The sequence below is a fragment of the Oncorhynchus nerka genome, linkage group LG2, assembly GCF_034236695.1.
Source record: "Oncorhynchus nerka isolate Pitt River linkage group LG2, Oner_Uvic_2.0, whole genome shotgun sequence".
Lineage (NCBI taxonomy): Eukaryota > Metazoa > Chordata > Actinopteri > Salmoniformes > Salmonidae > Oncorhynchus > Oncorhynchus nerka.
Genome location: NC_088397.1, coordinates 50959279 through 50983617, shown reverse-complemented (window position 1 = coordinate 50983617; position 24339 = coordinate 50959279). Strand labels below are relative to the sequence as shown.

Below are 24339 nucleotides of genomic sequence, written 5' to 3'. Positions count from 1 at the left end.
AATAAAGTTGTGAAGAGGGCACAACACTGCCTTTCCCCCCTCAGGAGATCCTCAAAAAGTTATACAGCTGCAACAGAGAGTATCCTGACTGGTTGCATCCCCACCTGGTATGGCAACTGCTTGGCATCCGACCATAAGGTGCTACAGAGGGTAATGCATACAGCCCAGTATATCACTGGGGCCTAGATATTAGGCGGTGTCAGAGGAAGGTACAAAAAAATATCAAAGACTCCAGACACCCAGGTCATAGACTGTTCTCTATGCTACCGCACGGCAAGCGGTACCAGAGTGCCAAGTCTTGGTCAAAAAGGATCCTTAACAGCTTCGACCCCCAAGCCATAAAACTGCTGAACAATTAATCTAATGGCCACCTGGACTATTTGCATTGACACCTCCCCCCTGTTTTTACACAGCTTCTACTCTCGTTTATCTATGCATAGTCACTTTACCCCTACCTACATGTACAAATGACCTCAACAGACCTGCACATTGACTCTGTACCAGTGCCAGTACCTCCTGTATATAGCCTCATTGTTATTAAGGACTCGTAAGTAAGCATTTCACGGTAAAGTCAACACGTGTTATATTCGGCGCACGTGAAAAATACAATTTTATCTGATTGTTTTCAGGTCAGGGGGCATTTTAAGGCTCCATAATAGCAACACTGCCAATTGGTCAAAATACATGTTATTATTACACTGTTTTTATACATATGTCATTACTGGCATTACAATGTCTAATTACTAACCTCGATCTCTCTATGATGACTATCTCAGAGTTCAATAAACCCCCATATCCAATAATGACACCGATCATGCGAAATATAAATATTCAAGTATTGTATAGAGTTTGGTTGATGCGTTTGTGGTTTAACAGAAGAGTTCAATTCCCAAGTCTTACAGCATGAAAGTGATAACTCATAACAAAACGCAAAGGTGCAATGTCTGAACATTTTTCATATTTTTAACAGGCAGGCTATTAATGCTTCCCAACAGACTAGGCTTAATATCCACTTATGTCTTGCCAAAGTGCCTCAGTGGAAGCAGATAAGAGCCCTTTTAAGTTAAGAGGGTCTACCTTAAAAGGTAATTCAAATAGTTACATCGTGTCAAGGCCCCTTTAATGTACAGTTGCAGCCAAATACACCATTGCACTTTTTTCCCCTCCCTATTTCTTCTAAAATAAGTTGAACTTTGTCACCACACCTTACATGGATTTGAAGTTCACCATTTTAATTCCTGGGTGCTGTTTAACATGCGACTGGGGTTGTTGTCCTGCTGGAAGACCCAAAACCTGCGTTGAACATTGGATTCCAACACCTGATAATCTGCTAATTACATGTAACCTTTATTTAACTAGGCAAGTCAGTTAAAGAACAATTTATTTACAATGAAGGCCTACACCGGCCAAACCTTGACGACGCTGGGCCAATTGTGTTCCGCCCTATTGGACTCCCAATCACGGGCGGTTGTGATACATTATGCCTTGCGCACGTTCAAAGCACCCTGGAATGGATCAAGAAGAAAATGTTGGAGTAGCCAGCGAAAAGTCTAGATCTGAATCGCGTCCATAACATATGGCGAGAGCTGAAAACAGCAGTTGGTGGAGGGCACCCCACAAACATTGAAGAACTGGAGCAGTTTGCTGCTGAAGAGTGGGCCAAAATGCCTGTAGAAAGGTGCAGCAAGCTCATTGATGGCTCCAAAAAAACATTTGTAGGCAGTTACCTTGGCCCCAGGGGGCCAATAATTTTGTCCATGCCAAAAATACAATTGGTTTTGCTATGTTGAAAATTCAATGACAAGGTGGAGACCAAAAGTTGTTTTATTATTACATTTCTACTTATTTTACTAGAAATAGGGAATTATTTAAGAAAAGTGCAAGGGCGCTAATATATTTGGCAGCAACTGTATGTGCTGGTACTTATGACTCACGAGTAGGGTTGCAAAATTCCAGGAACGTTCAATACATCCTCTAGTTTTCCAGAAAGCCTGGTAGGAGGATACTGGTTTTCCTGCTTATTCAAATCAAATTCTAATTTAAATTGGTAGAGTACACATTTTGCAGCTGTTATTGCGGGTGTAGCAAAATGCTTATATTCCTAGTGTGCAGTGCAGTAATACAGTGCAGTAATACCTAACAATACAAAACAATGCACCCAAATCCCTAAAATGTAAATAAAGGAAATAATAAACATAAGAACGAGCAATGTCAGAGTCCAGAATCTAAATATATGATTGTGTGTGTATGTATGTATGTATGTATGTATGTATGTATGTATGTATGTATGTATGTATGTATGTATGTATGTATGGACAGTATATGAACAGAAGAGGTGTGTACAGCAGTAGTTCGTGCATTCGGAAAGTATATTCGGAAAGTATTCAGAGCCCTTGACTTTTTCCCACATTGTTACGTTACAGCCTTTTAAAAAATTAATTTCACCTTTATTTAACCAGTTAGGCTTTGGGGATGACAAGTACAATATACCTGCTGGAGCGTGTGCTACGGGTGGGTGTTGCTATGGTGACCAGTGAGCTGAGAAGGCGGAGCTTTACTTAGCAAAGACTTATAGATGACCTGGAGCCAGTGGGTTTGGCAAAGGATATGTAGTCAGGGCCAGCTAACGAGAGCATACAGGTTTTGGTGATAAAACGGATGGCACCGTGATGCTCTACTCAACAAACTGGATGTAGTCTGTTGGGGGATATTTTGTAAATGACATCGCCGAAGTCAAGGATTGGTAGGATAGTCAGTTTTACGAGGGTATGTTTTAGAGGTCGACCGATTAATCCGGGCCGATTTCAAGTTATCACAATCGGTAATCTGCATTTTTTTGACACCGATCATGGCCGATTACAATGCACTCCACGAGGAGACTGCGTGGCAGGCTGACTACTTGTTATGTGAGTGCAGCAAGGAGCCAAGGTAAGGTGCTAACTAGCATTAAACGTATGTTATAAAAAACAATCAAACATAATCACTAGTTAACTACACAGTTGATGATATTACTAGTTTATCTAGCTTGTCCTGCTTTGCATATAATTGATGCGGTGCCTGTTAATTTATCATTGAATCATAGCCTACTTCGCCAAACAGGTGATTTAACAAGCCCAATCGTGAAAAAAGCACTGTCATTGTACCAATGTGTACCGAACCATAAACAACAATGCCTTTCTTAAAATCAATACACAAGTATATATTTTTAAACCTGCATACTTAGTTAATATTGCCTGCTAACATGAATGTCTTAAGGAAATTTTAGGGAAATTGTGTCACTTCTCTTGCGTTCATTGCACGCAGAGTCAGGGTATATGCAACAGTTTGGGCCACCTGGCTCGTTGCAAACTAATTTGCCAGAAATGTACGTAGTTATGACATAACATTGAAGGTTGCGCAATGTAACAGGAATATTTAGACTTATGGATGCCACCTGTTAGATAAAATACAGAACGGTTTTGTATTTCGCTGAAAGAATAAACATTTTATTTTCAAAATGATTGTTTCAGGATTTGACCATATTAATAACCTAAGGCTCGTATGTGTGTGTTATGTTATAATTAAGTCCATGATTTGAAAAGAGCAGTCTGACTGAGCAGTGGTAGGCAGCAGCAGGCTCGTAAGCATTGTGCTTCAAACATTGAGCTGTTTATGACTTCAAGCCTATCAACTCCCAAGATTAGGATGGTGTAACCAATGTGAAATAGCTAGCTAGTTAGCAGGGTGCGTGCTAATAGCGTTTCAATCGGTGACTTCACTCGCTGAGACCTTGAAGTAGTTGTTCCCCTTGCAGAGATGGGTAACAATGCTTCGAGGGTGGCTATTGTCAATGTGTTCCTGGTACGAGCCCAGGTAAGGTCGAGGAGAGGGACGGAAGCTATACTTTTACACCGGCAACACTAAAAATGCCTATAAGAACATCCAATAGTCAAAGGTATATGAAAAACAAATGGTATAAAGAGAAATAGTCCTATAATAACTACAACCTAAAACTTCTTACCTGGGAATATTGAATACGTTTAATTATTTATTATTTATTGCAAAGCAGGACAAGCTAAATTGATTTTATTGATGTATTATATTAAGTTAAAATAAGTGTTAATTCAGTATTGTTGTAATTGTCATTATTACAAATAATTAAATAAAATGCAAATCACCAAAATAACATTAAAAAAATATATATATATATATATATATATACACACATATATATATATATATATATATATATATATATACACACACACACTGCTCAAAAAAAATAAAGGGAACACTTAAACAACACAATGTAACTCCAAGTCAATCACACTTCTGTGAAATCAAACTGTCCACTTAGGAAGCAACACTGATTGACAATACATTTCACATGCTGTTGTGCAAATGGAATAGACAACAGGTGGAAATTATAGGCAATTAGCAAGACAAAGGAGTGGTTCTGCAGGTGGTGACTACAGACCACTTCCTATGCTTCCTGGCTGATGTTTTGGTCACTTTTGAATGCTGGCGTTGCTTTCACTCTAGTGGTAGCATGAGACGGAGTCTACAACCCACACAAGTGGCTCAGGTAGTGCAGCTCATCCAGGATGGAACATCAATGCGAGCTGTGGCAAGAAGGTTTGCTGTGTCTGTCAGCGTAGTGTCCAGAGCATGGAGGTGCTACCAGGAGACAGGCCAGTACATCAGGAGACGTGGAGGAGGCCGTAGGAGGGCAACAACCCAGCAGCAGGACCGCTACCTCCGCCTTTGTGCAAGGAGGAGAAGGAGGAGCATTGCCAGAGCCCTGCAAAATGACCTCCAGCAGGCCACAAATGTGCATGTGTCTGCTCAAACGGTCAGAAACAGACTCCATGAGGGTGGTATGAGGGCCCGACGTCCACAGGTGAGGGTTGTGCTTACAGCCCAACACCGTGCAGGAAGTTTGGCATTTGCCAGAGAACACCAAGATTGGCAAATTCGCCACTGGCGCCCTGTGCTCTTCACAGATGAAAGCAGGTTCACACCGAGCACGTGACAGACGTGACAGAGTCTGGAGACGCCGTGGAAAACGTTCTGCTGCCTGCAACATCCTCCAGCATGACCGGTTTGGCAGTGGGTCAGTCATGGTGTGGGGTGGCATTTCTTTGGGGGGCCGCACAGCCCTCCATGTGCTCGCCAGAGGTAGCCTGACTGCCATTAGGTACCGAGATGAGATCCTCAGACCCCTTGTGAGACCATATGCTGGTGCGGTTGGCCCTGGGTTCCTCCTAATGCAAGACAATGCAAGACCTCATGTGGCTGGAGTGTGTCAGCAGTTCCTGCAAGAGGAAGGCATTGATGCTATGGACTGGCCCGCCCGTTCCCCAGACCTGAATCCAATTGAGCACATCTGGGACATCATGTCTCGCTCTATCCACCAACGCCACGTTGCACCACAGACTGTCCAGGAGTTGGCGGATGCTTTAGTCCAGGTCTGGGAGGAGATCCCTCAGGAGACCATCCGCCACCTCATCAGGAGCATGCCCAGGCGTTGTAGGGAGGTCATACAGGCCACACATACTTTAAGGACATTACATCAACGTTGGATCAGCCTGTAGTGTGGTTTTCCACTTTAATTTTGAGTGTGACTCCAAATCCAGACCTCCATGGGTTGATAAATTTGATTTCCATTGATCATTTTTGTGATTTTGTTGTCAGCACATTCAACTATGTAAAGAAAAAAGTATTTAATAAGAATATTTCATTCATATCTAGGATGTGTTATTTTAGTGTTCCCTTTATTTATTTAATATATATATATTTTATTTTTATAGAAATCGGCCAAATAATCGGTATCGGCGTTGAAAAATCATAATCAGTCGACCTCCAGTATGTTTGGCAGCATGAGTGAAGGAGGCTTTGTTGCTAAATAGGAAGCTGATTCTAGATTTAATTTTGGATTGGAGATGCTTAATGTGAGTCTGGAAGGAGAGTATACAGTCTAACCAGACACCTAGGTATTTGTAGTTGTCCACATATTCTAGGTCAGAACCGTCCAGAGTAGTGATGCTAGTCGGGTGGGGGCAGCAAATCGGTTGAAGAGCATGCACTTAGTTTTACTAGCATTTAAAAGCAGTTGGAGGCCACGGAAGTAGTGTTCTAAGGTGTTGAAGCACGCTTGGAGGTTTGTTATCAGTGTCCAAAGAAGGGCCAGATGTATACAGAATGGTGTCCTCTGCGTAGAGGTGGATCAGAGAATCACCAGCAGCAAGAGCAACATCATTGATATATACAGAGAAAAGAATCCTATTCTAAAATGGATTCAGTTATTCCCCCACCTCAATGTACACACAATAGCCCATAATGACAAAGCAAATATAATTAACATATTTTTGCTAATTTAATAAAAAGACGTAAATATCACATTTACATAGGTATTCAGACCCTTTACTCAGTAGTACTTTGTTGACGCACCTTTGGCACCGATTACAGCCTTCTTGGGTATGACGCTACAAGCTTGACACCTGTATTTGGGGAGTTTCTCCCATTCTTCTCTGCAGATCCTCTCAAGCTCTGTCAGGTTGGATAGGGAGTGTTGCTGCACAGCTATTTCCAGGTTTCTACAGAGATGTTAGATCGGGTTCAAGTCTGGGCTTTGGCTGGGCAACTCGAGGACATTCAGAGACTTGTCCCTAAGCCACTCCTGTCTTGGCTGTATGCTTATGGTCGTTTTCCTGTTGGAAGGTGAACCTTCACCCCAGTCGGAGGTACTGAGTGCTCTGGAGCAGGTTTTCATCAAGGATCTCGCTGCACTTTGCTCCATTCTGCCGCTGAAAAACATCCACACAGCATGATTCTGCCACCACCATGCTTTACCAGACGTGACGCTTGGAATTCAGGCCAAAGTGTCCCATCTTGGTTTCAGACCAGATCATCTTGTTTCTCATGGTCAGAGTCCATTAGGTGCAATTTGGCAAACTCCAAGCGGGCTGTCATGTGCCTTTTACTGAGGAGTGGCTTCCGTCTGGCCACTCTACCATAAAGGCCTGATTGGTGGAGTGCTGCAGAGATGGTAGTCCTTCTGGAGGGTTCTCCCATCTCCACAGAGGAACTCTGGAGCTCTGAAATAGTGACCATCGGGATCTTGGTCACCTCCCTGTCCATACCTTCTCCCCCGATTGCTCAGTTTGGCCAGCTCTAAGAAGAGTCTTGGTGGTTCCAAACTTCTTCCATTTAAGAATGATGGAGGTCACTGTGTTCTTGGGGACCTTCAGCGCTGCAGAAATGTTTTGGCACCCTTCCCCAGATCTATGCCTCGACATAATCCTGTCTCGGAGCTCTACAGACAACTCCTTTGACCTCAAGGCTTGATTTTTGCTCTGACATACACTGTCAACTGTGGGACCTGATATAGACAGGCGTGTGCCTTTCCAAATCATGTCCAATCAATTGAATTTCCCACAGGTGGACTCCAGTAGAGTTGTAGCAACAACTCAAGGACAATCAATGGAAACAGGATGCACCGGAGCTCAATTTCAATTCTCATAGCAAAGGGTCTGAATACTTGTAAATATTTTTTATAAAGTTGAAAAACTCTCAACCTGTTTTCGCTTTGTCATTATGGGGTATTGTGTTTAGTGTTGATGAGGAGTTTGAATAAGGCTGTAACATAACCAAATGTGGAGAAGGGGAAGGGGTCTGAATACTTTCCAAATGCACTGTATATAGGATGAGCCTTGACTATAACACAGTATATACACATGAAGTGGGTAAAACAGAATGTAAACGTTCCTGACTGATTCCGGGAATCTGGGATCATCTGGGAATTTATTTTAAGTTCCCAGAATTTTGCAACCCTACTCAAGAGTATGTGTTTGTTAATGCCATCACATATACATTGTCAACATTCCTTGAGGTTGGTGTGTGCAGTACAGGCATTGACTTCAATAATCTATTATACCAGTGCAAAGAATGAGACACAGGTCTACAATACTTTGTCATTTTGAATACTATTTCCTCTCACTTTTGAGTACTGATTAGTATGTCGAAGTCTGGAAGTGATCTAAAAACACAGCATTAGCATGTTATCTCTCTTTACTAACTGTGCTGCATGTCACGATCAAGGTCTGTGATAGTGAACTATGAGTCACTCCAAAACACACGAGGGGGGAGCACTTGCTCTACAATTACTGATCGCCAAAGAGTGCTATTTACTTGGCAGGCCAGAGCATTGAAGCCCAGAACAAAAACCATTCACCAGTTCTGGCATGCAGTGTTAAAATGGTACTGTACAACTCAAGAGGAGAGCTTTTCAAAAATATGACTTGGCCTCTAAGGACAGGACTCAGAACGGCAGGTCTTTCATATCTTTATCATGTTCTAAACTACTGGGCCAACTTATAATACTTATGTTTTGGTCCTTTTATATTGAACGTATTGGATGTGTAACCTTTATTTAACTAGGCAAGTCAGTTAAGAACTAATTCTTAGTACGTACATCCGTCACTGTAAATAACAAAACAAAAAGCATGAGCTGAACTTACATTTTCAAATATCTCACTTGAGGTTTCTCCATCTTCAAAGTTAATGAAAAAAGCTAAACAATCACTAGCATGCAGAGGCCATAATGATCTAGTTATGGGAACCTGCTTACTCCACACAAAGGTGAAACACTACAGAGAGGGACTCACTTGAATAATTGCTCCCAAGCTAGCTGCTTCAAGGTTCACTGGTTTCTGCTGCTATGGCAGTTCACTGCTACAGAGTTTGATGGCATACGTTTTATAGTGTGCTGGGCCTGGTGTTGTCGGGTGATCTACTCTGAAGCCACATCGCCTTGTCAGCAATCTGGAATTCATTACGATGTCTTATCTTCCTGCAGCGTGGGCTGGGGGCAACTCCTCCACCCAGCATGTAGGCTAAACACTCATATGTCAGCTATTTCAGTGGGCTGAGAGTAGTTCATTGGAAAGGAAAGCCAGGGAAAGAGACTGGTGTGAAAAGAGATGTGGTCCCCATTGCTGTGAAAGTCTCAGTAAAAGCAGGCTGAATCTACACACGAGTGAGTGAATTGACAGTGCCAGGCAGGGGTGCTGTAACTCAGGGGCTCCCAATCCCCCCCCCAGGGCCCCTTTTTCACATAGCCACTAGCTTGATATTGTTTCATTTGAGGGACCTAGGAAAATTGTTATTTTGAGGTTCCTTTCCTGCAATTCTACATAGATTGACAAGACATATTTTAGATATTAATTATTATTAAATTACGTAAGGAAAATAAAGTCTAGACCCAAATGTTATTCCATTACCAAATATGTTATGATAATTTACATGAACCCTAAATTTACAGAAAGTGAATAGATCAATTGATAGCAACAGAGTCACACATTCTATAAGATTACTTCCCAAGCAATGTCCAATTTATTTGACTTGTCGACTTTAGGTCGTAACTCTGCTTCTGACTGTCGTAGAGACCAACCAAATATATTTGCATGTGCACCAGTGTCGTGTCTTCCTAGGGCATTTTACCTCTTGTTTCAAGCTTAAAGCATTACGGATATATGCATAATTTTAGATCAGTATATAAACAATTGCAAATTGTAAAAAATAAAATGCATCAATACTGAACAAAAATAAATGCAACATGTTAAGTGTTGGTCCCTCGAGCTGAAAAAAAAATAAAAGATCCCAGAAATGTACACCCCTGTTAGTGAGCATTTCTCCTTTGCCAAGATAATCCATCCACCAGGTGTGGCATATCAAGAAGCTACTTAAACAGCATGGTCATTACAAAGGTGCACCTTGTGCTGGGGACAATAAAAGGCCACTAAAATGTGCAGTTGTCTGACACAACAATGCCACAGATGTCAAGTTTTGAGGGAGTGTGCAATTGGCATACTGACGGCAGGAATGTCCACCAGAGCTGTTGCCAGACAATTAAATGTTCATTTCTCTACCATTTGTTGGCTCCAACATTGTTTTACAGAATTTGGCAGTATGTCCAACCGGCTTCACAACCGCAGCCCACATGTATGGCGCCGCGTGGGCAAGCGGTTTGCTGATGTCAACGTTGTGAGCAGAGTGCCCCATGGTGGCGGTGGGGTTATGGTATGGGCAGGCATGAGCTACAGACAACGAACCCAATCGCATTTTAATCGATGGCAATTTGAATACACAAAAATACTGTGACGAGATCCTGAGGTCCAGGTATCTGTAACCAACAGATCGATATCTGTATTCCCAGTCATGAGAAATCCACAGATTAGGTCCTAATGAATTTATTTAAAATTGACATATTTCCTCATTAACTGTAACTCAGAGTAAAATTGTTGCATGTTGCGTTTATATTTGTGTTCAGTGTGTGTGTGTGTGTGTATATACAGTGGGGCAAAAAAAGTATTTAGTCAGCCACCAATTGTGCACTTTCTCCCACTTAAAAAAACGAGGCCTGTAATTTTTACCATAGGTACACTTCAACTATGACAGACAAAATGAGGAAACAAAATCCAGAAAATCACATTGTAGGGTTTTTAATGAATTTATTTGCAAATGATGGTGGAAAATAAGTATTTGGTCAATAACACAAGTTTCTCAATATTTTCTTATATACCCTTTGTTGGCAATGACAGAGGTCAAATGTTTTCTGTAAGTCTTCACAAGGTTCACACACTGTTGCTGGTATTTTGGCCCATTCCTCCATGCAGATCTCCTCTAGAGCAGTGATGATTTGGGACTGTTGATGGGCAACACATACTTTCAACTCCCTCCAAAGATTTTTGACTGGACTGGCTAGGCCACCCCAGGACCTTGAAATGCTTCTTACGAAGCCACTCCTTCGTTGCCCGGGCGGTGTGTTTGGGATCATTGTCATGCTGAAAGACCCAGCCACGTTTCATCTTCAATGCCCTTGCTTATGGAAGGAGGTTTTAACTCAAAATCTCACGATACATGGCCCCATTCATTCTTTCCTTTACACGGATCAGTCGTCCTGGTCCCTTTGCAGAGAAACAGCCCCAAAGCATGATGTTTCCACCCCCGTGTTTCACAGTAGGTATGGTGTTCTTTGGATGCAACTCAGCATTCTTTGTCCTCCAAACACGACGAGTTGAGTTTTTACCAAAAAGTTATATTTTGGTTTCATCTGACCATATGACATTCTCCCAATCTTCTTCTGGATCATCCAAATGCTCTCTAGCAAACTTCAGACGGGCCTGGACATGTACTGGCTTAAGCAGGGGGACACGTCTGGCACTGCAGGATTTGAGTCCCTGGCGGTGTAGTGTGTTACTGATGGTAGGCTGTGTTACTTTGGTCCAAGCTCTCTGCAGGTCATTCCCTAGGTCCCCCCGTGTGGTTCTGGGATTTTTGCTCACCGTTTTTATGATAATTTTGACCCCACGGGGTGAGATCTTGCGTGGAGCCCCAGATCGAGGGAGATTATCAGTGGTCTTGTATGTCTTCCATTTCCTAATAATTGCTCCCACAGTTGATTTCTTCAAACCAAGCTGCTTACCTATTGCAGATTCCATCTTCCCAGCCTGGTGCAGGTCTACAATTTTGTTTCTGGTGTCCTTTGACAGCACTTTGGTCTTGGCCATAGAGGTGTTTGGAGTGTGACTGTTTGAGGTTGTGGACAAGTGTCTTTTATACTGATAACAAGTTCAAACAGGTGCCATTAATACAGGTAACGAGTGGAGGACAGAGGAGCCTCTTAAAGAAGAAGTTACAGGTTTGTGAGAGCCAGAAATCTTGCTTGTTTGTAGGTGACCAAATACTTATTTTCCACCATAATTTGAAAATAAATTCATTAAAAATCCTACAATGTGATTTTCTGGAGAAAAAAATCTCATTTTGTCTGTCATAGTTGAAGTGTACCTATGATGAAAATTACAGGCCTCTCTCATCTTGGGAGAGAACTTGCACAATTGGTGGCTGACTAAATACTTTTTTGCCCCACTGTATATATATAAAAAATATATTCAAATCAAATCAAGGAAGACCCCCACAAAATGTTGTTGCCCCACTAGGTTGGAAACCCCTGCTGTAACCTATAGACCTAATGTATTATACTAACAACATCTGACTGGGGGGGGGGGGCTTTGACCACGAGAGATGACATCATAATGGTTAGTCCCTCTGACGCCTGGCAGTTTACAGTGGGCCAGTGGGGTCTGCACTCTTAAGGCTCATCCCTCTTAGAACAGGCTGTAAATTGGAAAGGGGGGTCTCCCTAACTCCTCCACATCTAATCTCAGAGCTGCAGGGCCCTTCGCAATGCCTGTCTTAAGCAGCGTATGTTATATGAGGGGATTTGCCAACCTTCCTCCTCCAAAAAGGTACAAATGAAAACCATCAGAGAGAAAAAATAATGTATTAGCCTAAGAACAACTCAGGAGAGTGTAGGCTGGGCTATATAGTTGGACAGGCTGCCATCCACAATGATTTTACAGACTTTGTTGACAGGGTCTGTTTCATTGTGCTTTCAGTCAGGACAAAGTGCAGCACATCCCCACGCCCTCAAAGGCTGAAACATTAACTCACGTAGCTGCCTGACACCTCAGGGCTAAAGAAAATCTGTAAATCACCCCTAACATACTGCAATACAAAGCTGTGAAGGGCTTCACTGGCCAGTCTGAATAGAATACAATCACCATCAACTCTGAAGCTTGCTGAAAGGTGGGCTTGAAAAAAAAAATGGTCCTAGAGTTTTTGAGAGTACAAAGATGGGACTTTAACGTAGAAACAAACATTTTCAGCATTAAATATCACGGTGTGCATTCACACCATACAATTCCTTACAGAGCAGAACACAAAGCCTTGTGTTCAGATAATGGCCAGGGGCCTCTAGGGGACCCAAGCTGGGGAAAACGCCCCACAGGTTCAGCAATATAACCAGCTCGTCCACTCTGACAGACAGGACAATATTTACTGATTACCTCAGCCCTCTCCAACTGACAACTAAAATAACAAACCTTATCACTAGGCCAAGCCTTAAAGTGCTTAATACTCCCACAAAAACATATTAGTCCTAGTTCTATATAACATTGAGGGAGAAGATGAATGATTGCTATCTTGTGCAGCCAACAACAATCTAACCCAAGACATAGTTCAGTGTACTGAACTAGATGCGGGGAAAGGAAATGCAATAGCCAGGACACAAACTCAACAGAAAGCAATTGAGGTCAGGTTTTCCAGAGTAGAGCCTATAGCATTTGGCTACTGAGCAATGGAGATTGAAAACAATAAAACACATCCCATTTAACATGCAATCAGAACTGAGCGGGAAAACTGCATCTAGAAGCATCACTGTGTATGTTCTACAGATACTTTCATCAACGGGGAATACATAAAACAGGGACCATATCAAACAGAGTTGCATGTAAAGCAAATTCCAGCTCAACACCAAAAGAACAACATCAAGATAAAACCCCAAATCTGAACCAACGTGATTAACCATTAAATGACCACTGCGACCCTCCCTGCCTGGGTTGTCCACTGAGCTTCGACCCAACACCACAGGTCTCAAACATGTGGGTCAAACTACATAGAAGCATCGATTATGGGGTAAACAACAAATGCGTAGATTGCTTACTGTAATACGACTGTAGACTGCTTCATTAATTAAGAAACTTGAAGCTTACACAAAAACGTGTTAGAAATGCGACTGAGTGAATAGCCTGTGCAAGTTTAAGCAATTGTATTACAATTGTCTTTAACAAAAGACGCATGCAGATCATAATTTCACACACAATTGACTGTATTCTAATATTATTTATTTATCGATTTGAGTTGACATGAGTGAATCCTTACTTTGTGTAGTCTCCTTTGGCCTCCTGGGAAAAAAATAGCACCCTTATTAGTGGGAATGATGATACAACAAGTAGCCTGGAGGACTTCAACATCAATAGGCCTATGTCATTGCAAGTCTTGAATGTACCTTGGGACCACGGGAACACTTTTTAATCTCACTCCGTGTTGAATAGCATTACAAAAAAACATAATTGCACGCTAAAGAACTAAAATCATAGTAAACGATTTCAATATTAAAGTAAAAACGTAACTACTACACATCTCTCAAAATAAAAGTTCCGAAACCCTAACCTTTTTTGTAACAAGCGTGCATGCATGCAGTGTAGATTCAGTTTAGATTTCAAATCGCTGATGAATGACAACTCCACAAACTACAAAAATACATTTACCTGCAAGGCGTAAGCAGCTAATTTGAAAACGTTTTCACTCTCCACTTCGATGATCTCCTGCCGTGGGGGGAAAAAAAATGAAATTGCAATATTATAGGGTGGAAAAACAAGTGTACCGCATTCGAACAGTAGCACTTGACTTGAGGCAAATCTCATTACCAGCCGTACCTCTGCTCCACAGTTACCGACTGAACCATTGTCACTGAAAAGTGGGTGCGCGTGTTTAAGGTTGAGTCGGAATATTAGAAGAGTTTTTCATATTCTTCATCCACGCTCGAAACGAATTATTGTTACGTTTATCATAACATAGAACGAACGTGCATACAATAGTTACAAAAAGCCAATATAATCGCAGTTTATCATTTCAACCCCCTTATCAAAATGGTACATTCTGAGAGCAGGTTCACGTTCCTCCAGTGACCAGGGGGAAAAAAGTTACTCCTGGCAACGTTGGATCACTATCCACAAAATGCACGTATCCCATAACGTATTTATAATGTGTATGATATTAAATGGATTTATGTTAAGTTCAATACAGGGTTATGAATTGGCAGTGTGCGTGACATTTTTAAGTCACTCGATGAAGGACACGGTGGGGCTGTTGTTAGCTTGCTAGTACCCTCTAAAGTAGAAAGGCAGACAGGCTGCTCAAGATGTAAGACTATCTCCGTGGCGTGGAGATGATCAAGGGCGCGTAAATACATGGGCAGCCTCCCAGATAGCAAAACATGTACCCCCTATCACATCTGAACTATTGGGAATGGGATCCATCATTTCCTCTTAAGTAATTCAGCAACTGTAGGTGATAAACAAATGCAAATGGCTGTTGGCTACTCAGACATACTGATATATCACATATATATACACACACACACCGAACAAAAATATAAATGCAACATGTAAAGTGTCCCATGTTTCATGAGCTGAAATAAAAGATCCCAGCAATGTTCCATATGCACAAAAAGCTAATTTCTCTCAAATGCACAAATTTGTTGACATCCATGTTAATGAAAATTTCTCCTTTGCCAAGATAATCCACCTGACAGGTGTGGCATATTAATTGGCTGATTAAACAGCAGGATCATTACTCAAGTGCACCTTGTGCTGGGAACAATAAAAGGCCACTCTAAAATGTGCAGTTTTGTCACACAGCACGATGCTGCACATGTCTCAGGTTGAGGGAGCGTGCATTTGGCATGCTGACTGCAGGAATGTTTAGCTGTTGCCAAATAATTTAATGTTAATTTCTCTACCATCAGCCGCCTTCAACATATTTTTAAAGAATTTGTCAGTATGTCCAACCGGCCTCACAACCGCAGACCACGTGTAACCACCACAGCCCAGGAACTCCACATCTGGTTTATTAACCTTCGGGATCGTCTGAGACCAGCCACTCGGACAGCTGATGAAATTGAGGTATATTTCTGTCTGTAATAAAGCCCTTTTGTGGGGAAGAACTAATTCTGATTGGCTGGGCCTGGCTCCCGAGTGTGTGTGCCTTTGCCCTCCCAGGCCACCCCAAGGCTGCACCCCTGCCCAGTCATGTGAAATCAATAGATTAAGGCTTAATGAATTTATTTCAATTTACGGATTTCCTTACATGAAATATAACTCAGTGAAATTGTTGCTTTTATATTTTCGTTCAGTATAATTCTGTTAAGGTTCAAGTTTTATTAGTCGTATGTACAGGATACGCAAGGTATACATCGTCCAACGAAATACTTACCTTCTCGACAATGTAACAACAATAAGAAAACAAAAGATACGAACATGAACATAAAGTAAATGGCAGTAGAATTAACTAATACATTTTAGCATATGTATAATACAGGAGGAGGAGATAATGCAATAGACAGTACGAGTGCTATTGATGATCATTATTCAATGAATCTGCCAAAATCAAATTGCAATAAAAAAAAATTAAAAAGCAATTGATGGTCAAAGGTCAGCTTTCCAATGTCAGACTAATAAGGGAAGTCAACAGTGGGTGCAGCACTCAACCCTTTACAATCACTGGTAGATAACACTACTTTATTTGACAATTCTCACATGTGTGTGTGACCATGTGATGTATGTGTGTCTGTATGTGTACATTATGAAATGCTTAGACCTGTTCCTCCAGCTGCATTATGCAATGATTTCCTCCTCTTGGTTATCTAATAGTTTTACAGCAACACAGCTTAGAAATTGATTTCTTCTAGTCTGGCTGAGCTGTGTGTGGCATGGGAAATATGCACAGGCCTCAGAGAGAAGAGGCAGTGAATCAGGATATTGTTCTTTTCCATGTTTGTACAGTGCAGTGTTTCCAAATAGAAAGCCCTAAGTCAAATGATATTTTGAAGGATTAGGGAACTATTTGGTACTCTTGGAGAAAGCCTGAAAGCCGTCATTGTGTTGAAGAATTTTGCATTAGAGTAGCCTACATAAAACAAAAGCAGGGAAGTCTCTGTGAAGTCAGCAAGTCGAGTGAAGAACTCAAGTAACTCTGTGGAAGAACTTCTATAAAGACTGTTTTTGAACGAGCTTAAAATAATTGATAGTAATGAGAGTGGAGAGTGTCCAGTCAAACAGCTAGTCCTTACTGTCTTCTGAAAATAATGTGTAGACATAAGAATTCTCTGGCCACCTACTGTGTTTCTGGCCCACATGCTTGTTGTTTTAAGATATTGATGTCTGGAGCCAACTTTCAGTTCCAGCAGCCAGTCATCCTATCAACTAGAATTCCACAACAGGAACCTTTGGCTTGTAATTACATTTGTGGGATTATATTTTCACTTCTCAAATGATCACAGGTCATACAATTGGTTTATGTCTGAGCAGTGGAACAGGGTAAGCACAATATGTGCATTGGCATGGAAATTGAAGGACAGGCTATGGAGGGCTGACTCGTGGTAAAGCTCAATAAAATCATATTGAGTAACAAATGTAAGAAAAGTAGCTACATCCACTTACATTAAAGACTGACGATTTGGCATTTAGGAAAAACAGCTCTACTGTTGTATTCTCTTTCAAGAATGTTATCTTCTCAATATAAAACCTGCAAAACACAAATAGACATGATGTAATTAAATGAAGTGCTTGAATTAGGTGGAAGGGTAATGCTCCTGGTTGCCTACCCCAATTTCAGAAGTCTTTCATATTGCAGAATATTACATTAGCACCATCTACTGGACATGACTAGCTACATGTGGTCAGGGTTACAAATACCTCCTATCAACACTGGGGGAATGAACAATGTCGTAGCTCTTTGAGCCTGGGCAACATTTATACATACCTACTTTTTCTTCCTCAATGGATTTTCAAATAAACCACATATAGCCTAATTTGCAAAGAGGAAGGGTAAGTCAATGGATTTAAGAGCATGTAAGACACACTGTCAAAGCCTCAGCCTGATGATGGATGTGGTACACTATAGGGTAGCTGGCTGGTACAGTACGGTGGTCCATACTGTAGGCGACCAGCTGAGAGAGAGAGAAAGCGAGAGAGAGAGAGATCCCTCACCTGACCAGGAATTTGAGCTCCATTGGACCAGTCTTTTTAGTGAAGTCATGATCCAGGACCCTGCGATCCAGCTGGAGCCAGTTACTCTGACCACTTGGGAAGGATACAAGCAGATGTATAGGGTTATAGGCAGCATACGTGATCATCAACACGACTACTCTGTTAGAACTCATGTTACTTACAAGAGATGCTATCTATTTAACTGTGCGGTCAACTGCTAGACTAATACAAAGTTCTCTCTTAAGTTGCATCATTTCAACTTGTGTCATGGAGATGCAATCAGCAGCATGGAAAAAAAGCTAGACTGGTTTGCACCCATGTACAGTATTTTATATCTGACACCAACATATTGGACATATGTCAGTGAACTAGAATGTAGCTAGGAATTGTACATACGTGTCATCGATGAAGAATAGTCCAAAATACTCCTTCTCCTTCAGGTTAAAGTGTGAGGACACCAAATCTAACAAATCCCGGGACAAGAGCTTTGGCTAGGAAAATGAAACCAGGTAGAGTACAAATGAACACAAACGCATGACGTTTCCACACTAGAGAATAACGACAATTCAAAGCACAGAGGTTGAGTTTGTGTAGAGGGTGCGTACCTACCTGGACCAGCAGCTCCAGCTTCCTGTCGTCCAGGAGGTGCACCTGGCATAGCCGGCCCTCCGTCATCTGTGGGAAGGGAACAGACATGATGAGATCCCCAGACAGCATGGCGACACTTTCACGACACCCAGCACAGCGGCTACTACACCCTCACTCTAGCACCACCATCTAATTCCTGGTGTCTCCATGCACTGCTGAGACCCAACCGGCGGCACGGCAGCTGTACACCCTACATCCATGACCTTCCTCTGCACCACTCTCATTAACATGAACCAAATCTAATGATCCAAGCCTTTCCTCCCATGTAAGACAAGAAAATGAATCATCTACGGTATAGCTGTTGAATAGATGAATGGATTCCTTTTCCATTGTCCAAATGGATGTTAGTGTTCGGGTGCTGTCGGCACATTTTACAGGTGTGTGTGTGTGTGTGCTTGCCGTATATTATTCCATGTCCTTGGGTGAGATGAGTGTGTGGCGGTGTTTGGCGTGAACGGCACGTAGTGGGCATTCAAACTACAGTTGGTGATATTGTTGGTGATATTTTAAGACCCATAATGTGCTTTCCTTATTCTGTTACTTCTGAGAGTGTGTAGAGGATTAAGGACATTTGTTTCCAACACAGTTGTAAGAAACAAGAAACACTGAATGGTCAGGTAAACCTGAGACAAACAAAGAATGGCCATGTAAGAGGTCTGCGAAAGTTGCAGGGAAACCAGGGAAAGATGCTGCACAGGATTCGTGTCAATGTTGACTCTAGGCTGCCTGACACTCAGGAATGTGGCAAAGACGACAACATTTTTTTCTGTGACCCGTTGGAGTGAAAAACATGTGGCTCCCAACTGGCTTGGCTGGCCTGGCCTCTGTGGTGGAAAGTGACTGTCACGTTAGGGACCAGTGACCACAGGGTGGGAATAGACGTTCTGGGCTGATGTTAACTACAGTCTACCAGAACATATTGTTCCCTTCACCACAACAGAGCTGATTTTAAACGGTTATACAGGCTACGTTTTTGCTTTGTTTTTGAATACATAAAACCTCATTGAAATGTACTCACTTGTGAACATGTCTGGACCAAGCGTTTTAATTACTGTCACGCAAACACAAAATTATGTAAACTCCCCTTTTTCTAAACTCAAAGTGTAGTTTTTAGGCATTTCAAAAACAAAGTTGAATCATTATATCCCTTGAGAATTCAAGCCCTTTTCCGATTGGTTCAATAGCCCACCTATACAGCAAAGAACAAAAACACAATCATGGATTACTGGATGACGATCGAATTCTTAGAGTTTTTGTAACACAGATGAAACTATAGAGCCGGTCTGCATAGAACATTGTGTGCTTTCTGTGTAATCCATCTTAATATAGAGAATTATTGTAGCTGTTAATTACACAAGCTCCATTGTCTGTGCAGGGATTAGTCACTATAGTAACCCTTTAAGGGATTATGCGGTTGTCCAATGCATGATCCACACCACATTATATTTATCAATGTTGCATTGTTACGGACAAATGACATCAAAACATAAAAACAAAGAGGCCAGTATCTTCATGGTCTAAAATGTGTTAGTCTTCTAACATTGTTTAACGGGATAAAGTGTAATAACAGTAGTACTCATTTAATTACGCCCTCTGATTTTCTGCTCCTCGCTTGTGCCCTTCTCTTGCCCCCTAAAGCCCCGTCTACCTACCCTCACACCACCACCTATTTTAAATTTGCCTTAGCAACTAATGAGCTACTGCTCAGTCTGAACCCTATCTCCAAAGAATTACGCTACAGCTCACTGCACAACCAATTTCAGAAAGACAGAGAGACTCATAAAACATTTAAACAGACGCCTAAACTACCCTTAGACTATAAAGATGTACAATGTGCTGTGGATCGACAATGTTTTTTTCACTCATTTATTTTTTCCTAGTAGCATGGCAGTAAAATAAGAATTGTTGGTGACTATCTATCCTAACAATTTTTTTACTTTAAGTAACTAAGTTTTAAGAATCACTAAGGATGGATCACCCTCCCCTCCTCCTCCCCACGCTTGCAGAAGGCTAGAGGCCATGGCTTTAGAGAGGTTGACCCGCAGGATTAAAGGAAGGTCATGTGATGTGTAATAGCCATGACACAGAGGTCATCCCCTTGACAGCCTGTCATTGGGGTGGGGGCGTTCCAGCCATGGCCTCTTCACACGACCTCCAGACACTGACCTACATGGGCTTAGCTCCAGCCCTGCAGCGTTAGCCCCCGCCTGTAATTCACTGCAATAAGCCCCACATATTCTCACTCATTACCATCTCCTGTCACCATCCATCTTCACTGATAGCGATCTACAAATATGAATCATGCCATTTGGTTTAGTAATACTTCATGAAGGCCAACCTTTCCCAATTTGACATATCTGAATTATTGACATTTTTGAACATTTTCAAGATTTGACAGACATGTATGTAGAGTTATAGGGGATGTGTCATGTGTGCACACACAAGATCCCATTCAGGTGCTCCAGCAAAAAAAACAGCATTTCAAAGTGCTTCGCTTCTATCTGGGAGATCAAAAGACTGGCCATGCTGCTTCCTGATGACATCCACATGTGCCATGAGACCCCTGTAAACCCGTCTCTGGGACTCAGTCCTCACAGGTACAAACTGCAAACTTTCACCCAATAGACACCATGAACTGGACACTAACCAGTCCAAGGCAATCTATCAAAAACAGCATATCATTCTGAAAGTGAAATTGAAATGTAGTTCCCCTTTGGACATACTCCGTTATCGCCACAACGTGATGGTTATTCTATAGACCCCAGACAACTCCTGACAGATATGCCCATTTACAGAAAGCAAGATATCAACAAGACAAGTCAAATTAGAATAGAGCAGACATGATCTTGCTCCAGGCACCAGTACCTCCCAGTTAGCAGCTGGCACCGTAACTGTCAACAGAGCAGTCAATAAAAGCCACATTGATTTGAGCAGCATGTACAGTACAACATTTCCCCTGGAGTAAAGGGATTGATTAGTAATGCAGTTTCAGCGCACCTGATAGAAGTCCCCGAGCTGCCACCATGTCTGTAGGAAGCGGCGGGCTGGCATGAGCCCCTGAGAGGACCACCTTCTGAGGGTCTGCTCCGCCAAGTTCCAAACAACCTGGCTGCTTGAGGCCAGCAGCTCCTCCACTCTAGACATGAAGCTCACAGCCATAGCTGCCCCGTCACCGCTCACTCACTCACTCACTCACGAGATCAAGGTTCCCGGTGCCCAGCACAGCCTTTCTCTACTGATCCTAGTTTGTAGAACGTCTGTGATGCTCGAGAGATTCCTGGCCCAAGAGAATGCACGCTGCTGCCTTGAACACCGACTTCACTCGGTGTCTAGATGCTGTTGTGAATGTCAATACCCTGGAGGAACGTCAGTAGTAGTCTACTACTACGCACACACTTTACTATGTCTCCCTGCTGATGTAATCTGTGTGAGTCACAGCTCTGGGCTAGAGAGGCTGGAGTTGTAGAGCTGGAGTGGAGTGTCCCAGCCTCCCGCTATGGGTCCTGGTCCAAGACATAGCCTCACACTCACAGGACGAAGAGGAGAGGGAGGGCAGGACAAAGCCACAGAGAACCAGCCTAAAGAAGCTTGGTCTGCTTACCACATAAACACACTTTACACACACAGACTGACGGACAGCTCAATCCTTCCATCTCTGCCTCATAAACATTCTATTTTCTTTGACTAGCAGGATCGTTTTTTTTTCTTGAGGTTTCCTACTGTGTCGTTAACTTAGATTGGGAATCTCTGATGCCCAGTCTTTAGGCACACAGTGTACTGTAGTTGTTCACTTATTATCAGGGATGTTAAATTAATATCTCATATCACATTAGATATTGTTATAGATTTGAGTGATTCAGGATGGTTTCTGAAGGTCATTCATTTTCTCTGTAAAGTACTCCGGGTGCAGTTTCCTGAAGAGAGCAGCTGTCTCCACCCATCATATTCCACAGGAAGACTCAAAATAACCTGTGTGATTTGGACCAGCAGAGGCAGTACAGCAGAAACACTATTACTAAAACGGTCTTCCTTTTGAAAATGTCAAATGTTGGAAATTGACAATAAACCGAATGTAATGGCTATAGCTTAGGAAAAGTGGTTTCCATAGATTTGCTTTTCATTTCAAACATTGACAATTGACATACTGTGGGGGAAAAAAATACGAATTATTTATTTGATTTAGAATAATCATTTTTACATTCCTTTTAGCAAAGAAGGATCTTCATATTTTCCCAAAGAACCACACACCATTCTGACAGAAACTGACGAAAACAAGTGAAAAGAGAGAAAAATGTGCTCTCGGCTATAGAGTCCCAATTATATAAGTCTATAGTTCAGTCGGACGATGTGTCTCATCTGGAAACAATATCCTGCTGTTTATTTGAGTGATCCGAGTCTCCTAGAACACAAAAGATTCTGCGGTCAAAACGTACAATAGGACATGTTGCAAAGCCCTCTGAACAACATCCAAGTGATCATCCGAAACAAAGTTGAGTGAATACTCGTAACAGTTCTGATTACTGTTGGGGTAAAAATCAATGCTAAACCATTGGCTACATCATAAAAATGGGCTAATCAAATGTTCCCAAGCAGCACTGTCCACAGAACATTAGCAGCTGAAGGATTGTGACTAGCATGATGACGTCGCAGTTTCAGAAGTGTAAACGGTCATCTGTCGAAAATCTCTCTCTCATCATCTGTGCCTTCTGCCCATTGTTCTGACTGGAAGGACATGGATGATTCTTTAAATCTTATAGTTTATAGTATAGTTTTCTAGTGCGGTGAAGACAAATACTTATTGAACTAAACAATCACACACGCAAAAACATTAACCATTTTGTAATAATGCATCTGCTACAGATAAAAGCACAGTGTATGGCACTGCAGTGTAGCTTTAACATCTAGCTCCATTATGAAAATACCTTCAGGAGGAATTTAATTATTCCATCTCGACGACAAAATTACAACAAAAAAAACTTTCTGGTTAATATTTCAAATTGTATATTCAAAACATGGGTTTGCTAAAAAAAAAAGTGGCCTGTGTTCGCTAGATAAAGCAAGAACATACAATGTAAAAACCAGTGCAGGACCTATAGATGACATACTACTTTAAACAGAGTAAAGTGTCATTCCGTCTAACTGTATCTACTATCCCATACTATCCAGAGACTTGGACCAGGCAGTATCCAGATGATTCCCTCCACAGTGAGTGGGGAAAGGTCTGTTTGCTCCTAGAAAACATATGGCTGTGCAGGGGCTGTCTTCCATAGAGACAAAATAACAGCCAAGCCAGAGGCCAAAACACACACACACACACACAGAAACACACACATGCACAATGCCTGCAGGTGCCTGCTATTCACAGCTGATGTCCATGTGTGATTTTTATCCAGTCGGCAGCTTTGCGGTAGAGGTAGGGGTGAGACCAAAACAAGAAACTGTCTGAATTCAGAGGAAAGTAAGAACCGTATACCTCTCATTGGGAGTAACCACTCTTTATCCATTCCTAAAATCATCCATGCCCATGTCTTAAGAGGAGATTATATTCAGCTCTATAAATGGATGCCTCAGTCCAGTTTGACATTTCCCCTCACACTAGACTCGCTTTGCCAATCTTATAGTGCACTGTAAGGGAATGAGACTACTACCCACCCCCCCCCCCCCACACACACTCAAAATCCACATTTTCAGTTCATCTGGGCCTTTTGAAGAATGGTGGTGGTGATACAACGCAGAGGAGCCGTGTTATCTGCCACACTGATCTGGGAAACCTTACATATTTCCCTATAGTCCCCGATGAAAGAAAGTATGGATCTATCTTTTCCTCTCGCACTGTGAGTGGACAGCTCCAGCTGTCCCTCTCACGCTCATTCACCCATATGTCTCCATAATGACAAACCCACTGGAGAGGCTGGTACCACTGACTGCAGCATGACCTCACACTCTGGCCCGCTCTTCACTCTGAGGTCACTCTCATAAACACATCACTGACAAGCCCCCTCCAAGTCATAAATGCTCCACAGAGGAATCCATTTATTTC

At 42.1% G+C, this 24339-nt stretch overlaps 1 protein-coding gene across 4 annotated transcripts in view; it reads right to left on the bottom strand.

The window, feature by feature from the left end:
* Nucleotides 1-24339, bottom strand: part of LOC115137158 (FERM domain-containing protein 4B-like) — a 69566-nt gene that overhangs the window by 19193 nt on the left and 26034 nt on the right. For all 4 annotated transcript variants that reach the window (XM_065027764.1, XM_065027773.1, XM_029673293.2 and 1 more), the window contains exons 2-7: nucleotides 18261-18326; nucleotides 18048-18142; nucleotides 17652-17744; nucleotides 17103-17187; nucleotides 14151-14207; nucleotides 13762-13784 (exon numbers count right to left, since the gene is read on the bottom strand). In XM_065027764.1, the coding sequence (XP_064883836.1) occupies nucleotides 13762-13784; nucleotides 14151-14207; nucleotides 17103-17187; nucleotides 17652-17744; nucleotides 18048-18142; nucleotides 18261-18326 (419 nt within the window). The remainder of the gene's footprint in view (nucleotides 1-13761; nucleotides 13785-14150; nucleotides 14208-17102; nucleotides 17188-17651; nucleotides 17745-18047; nucleotides 18143-18260; nucleotides 18327-24339) is intronic.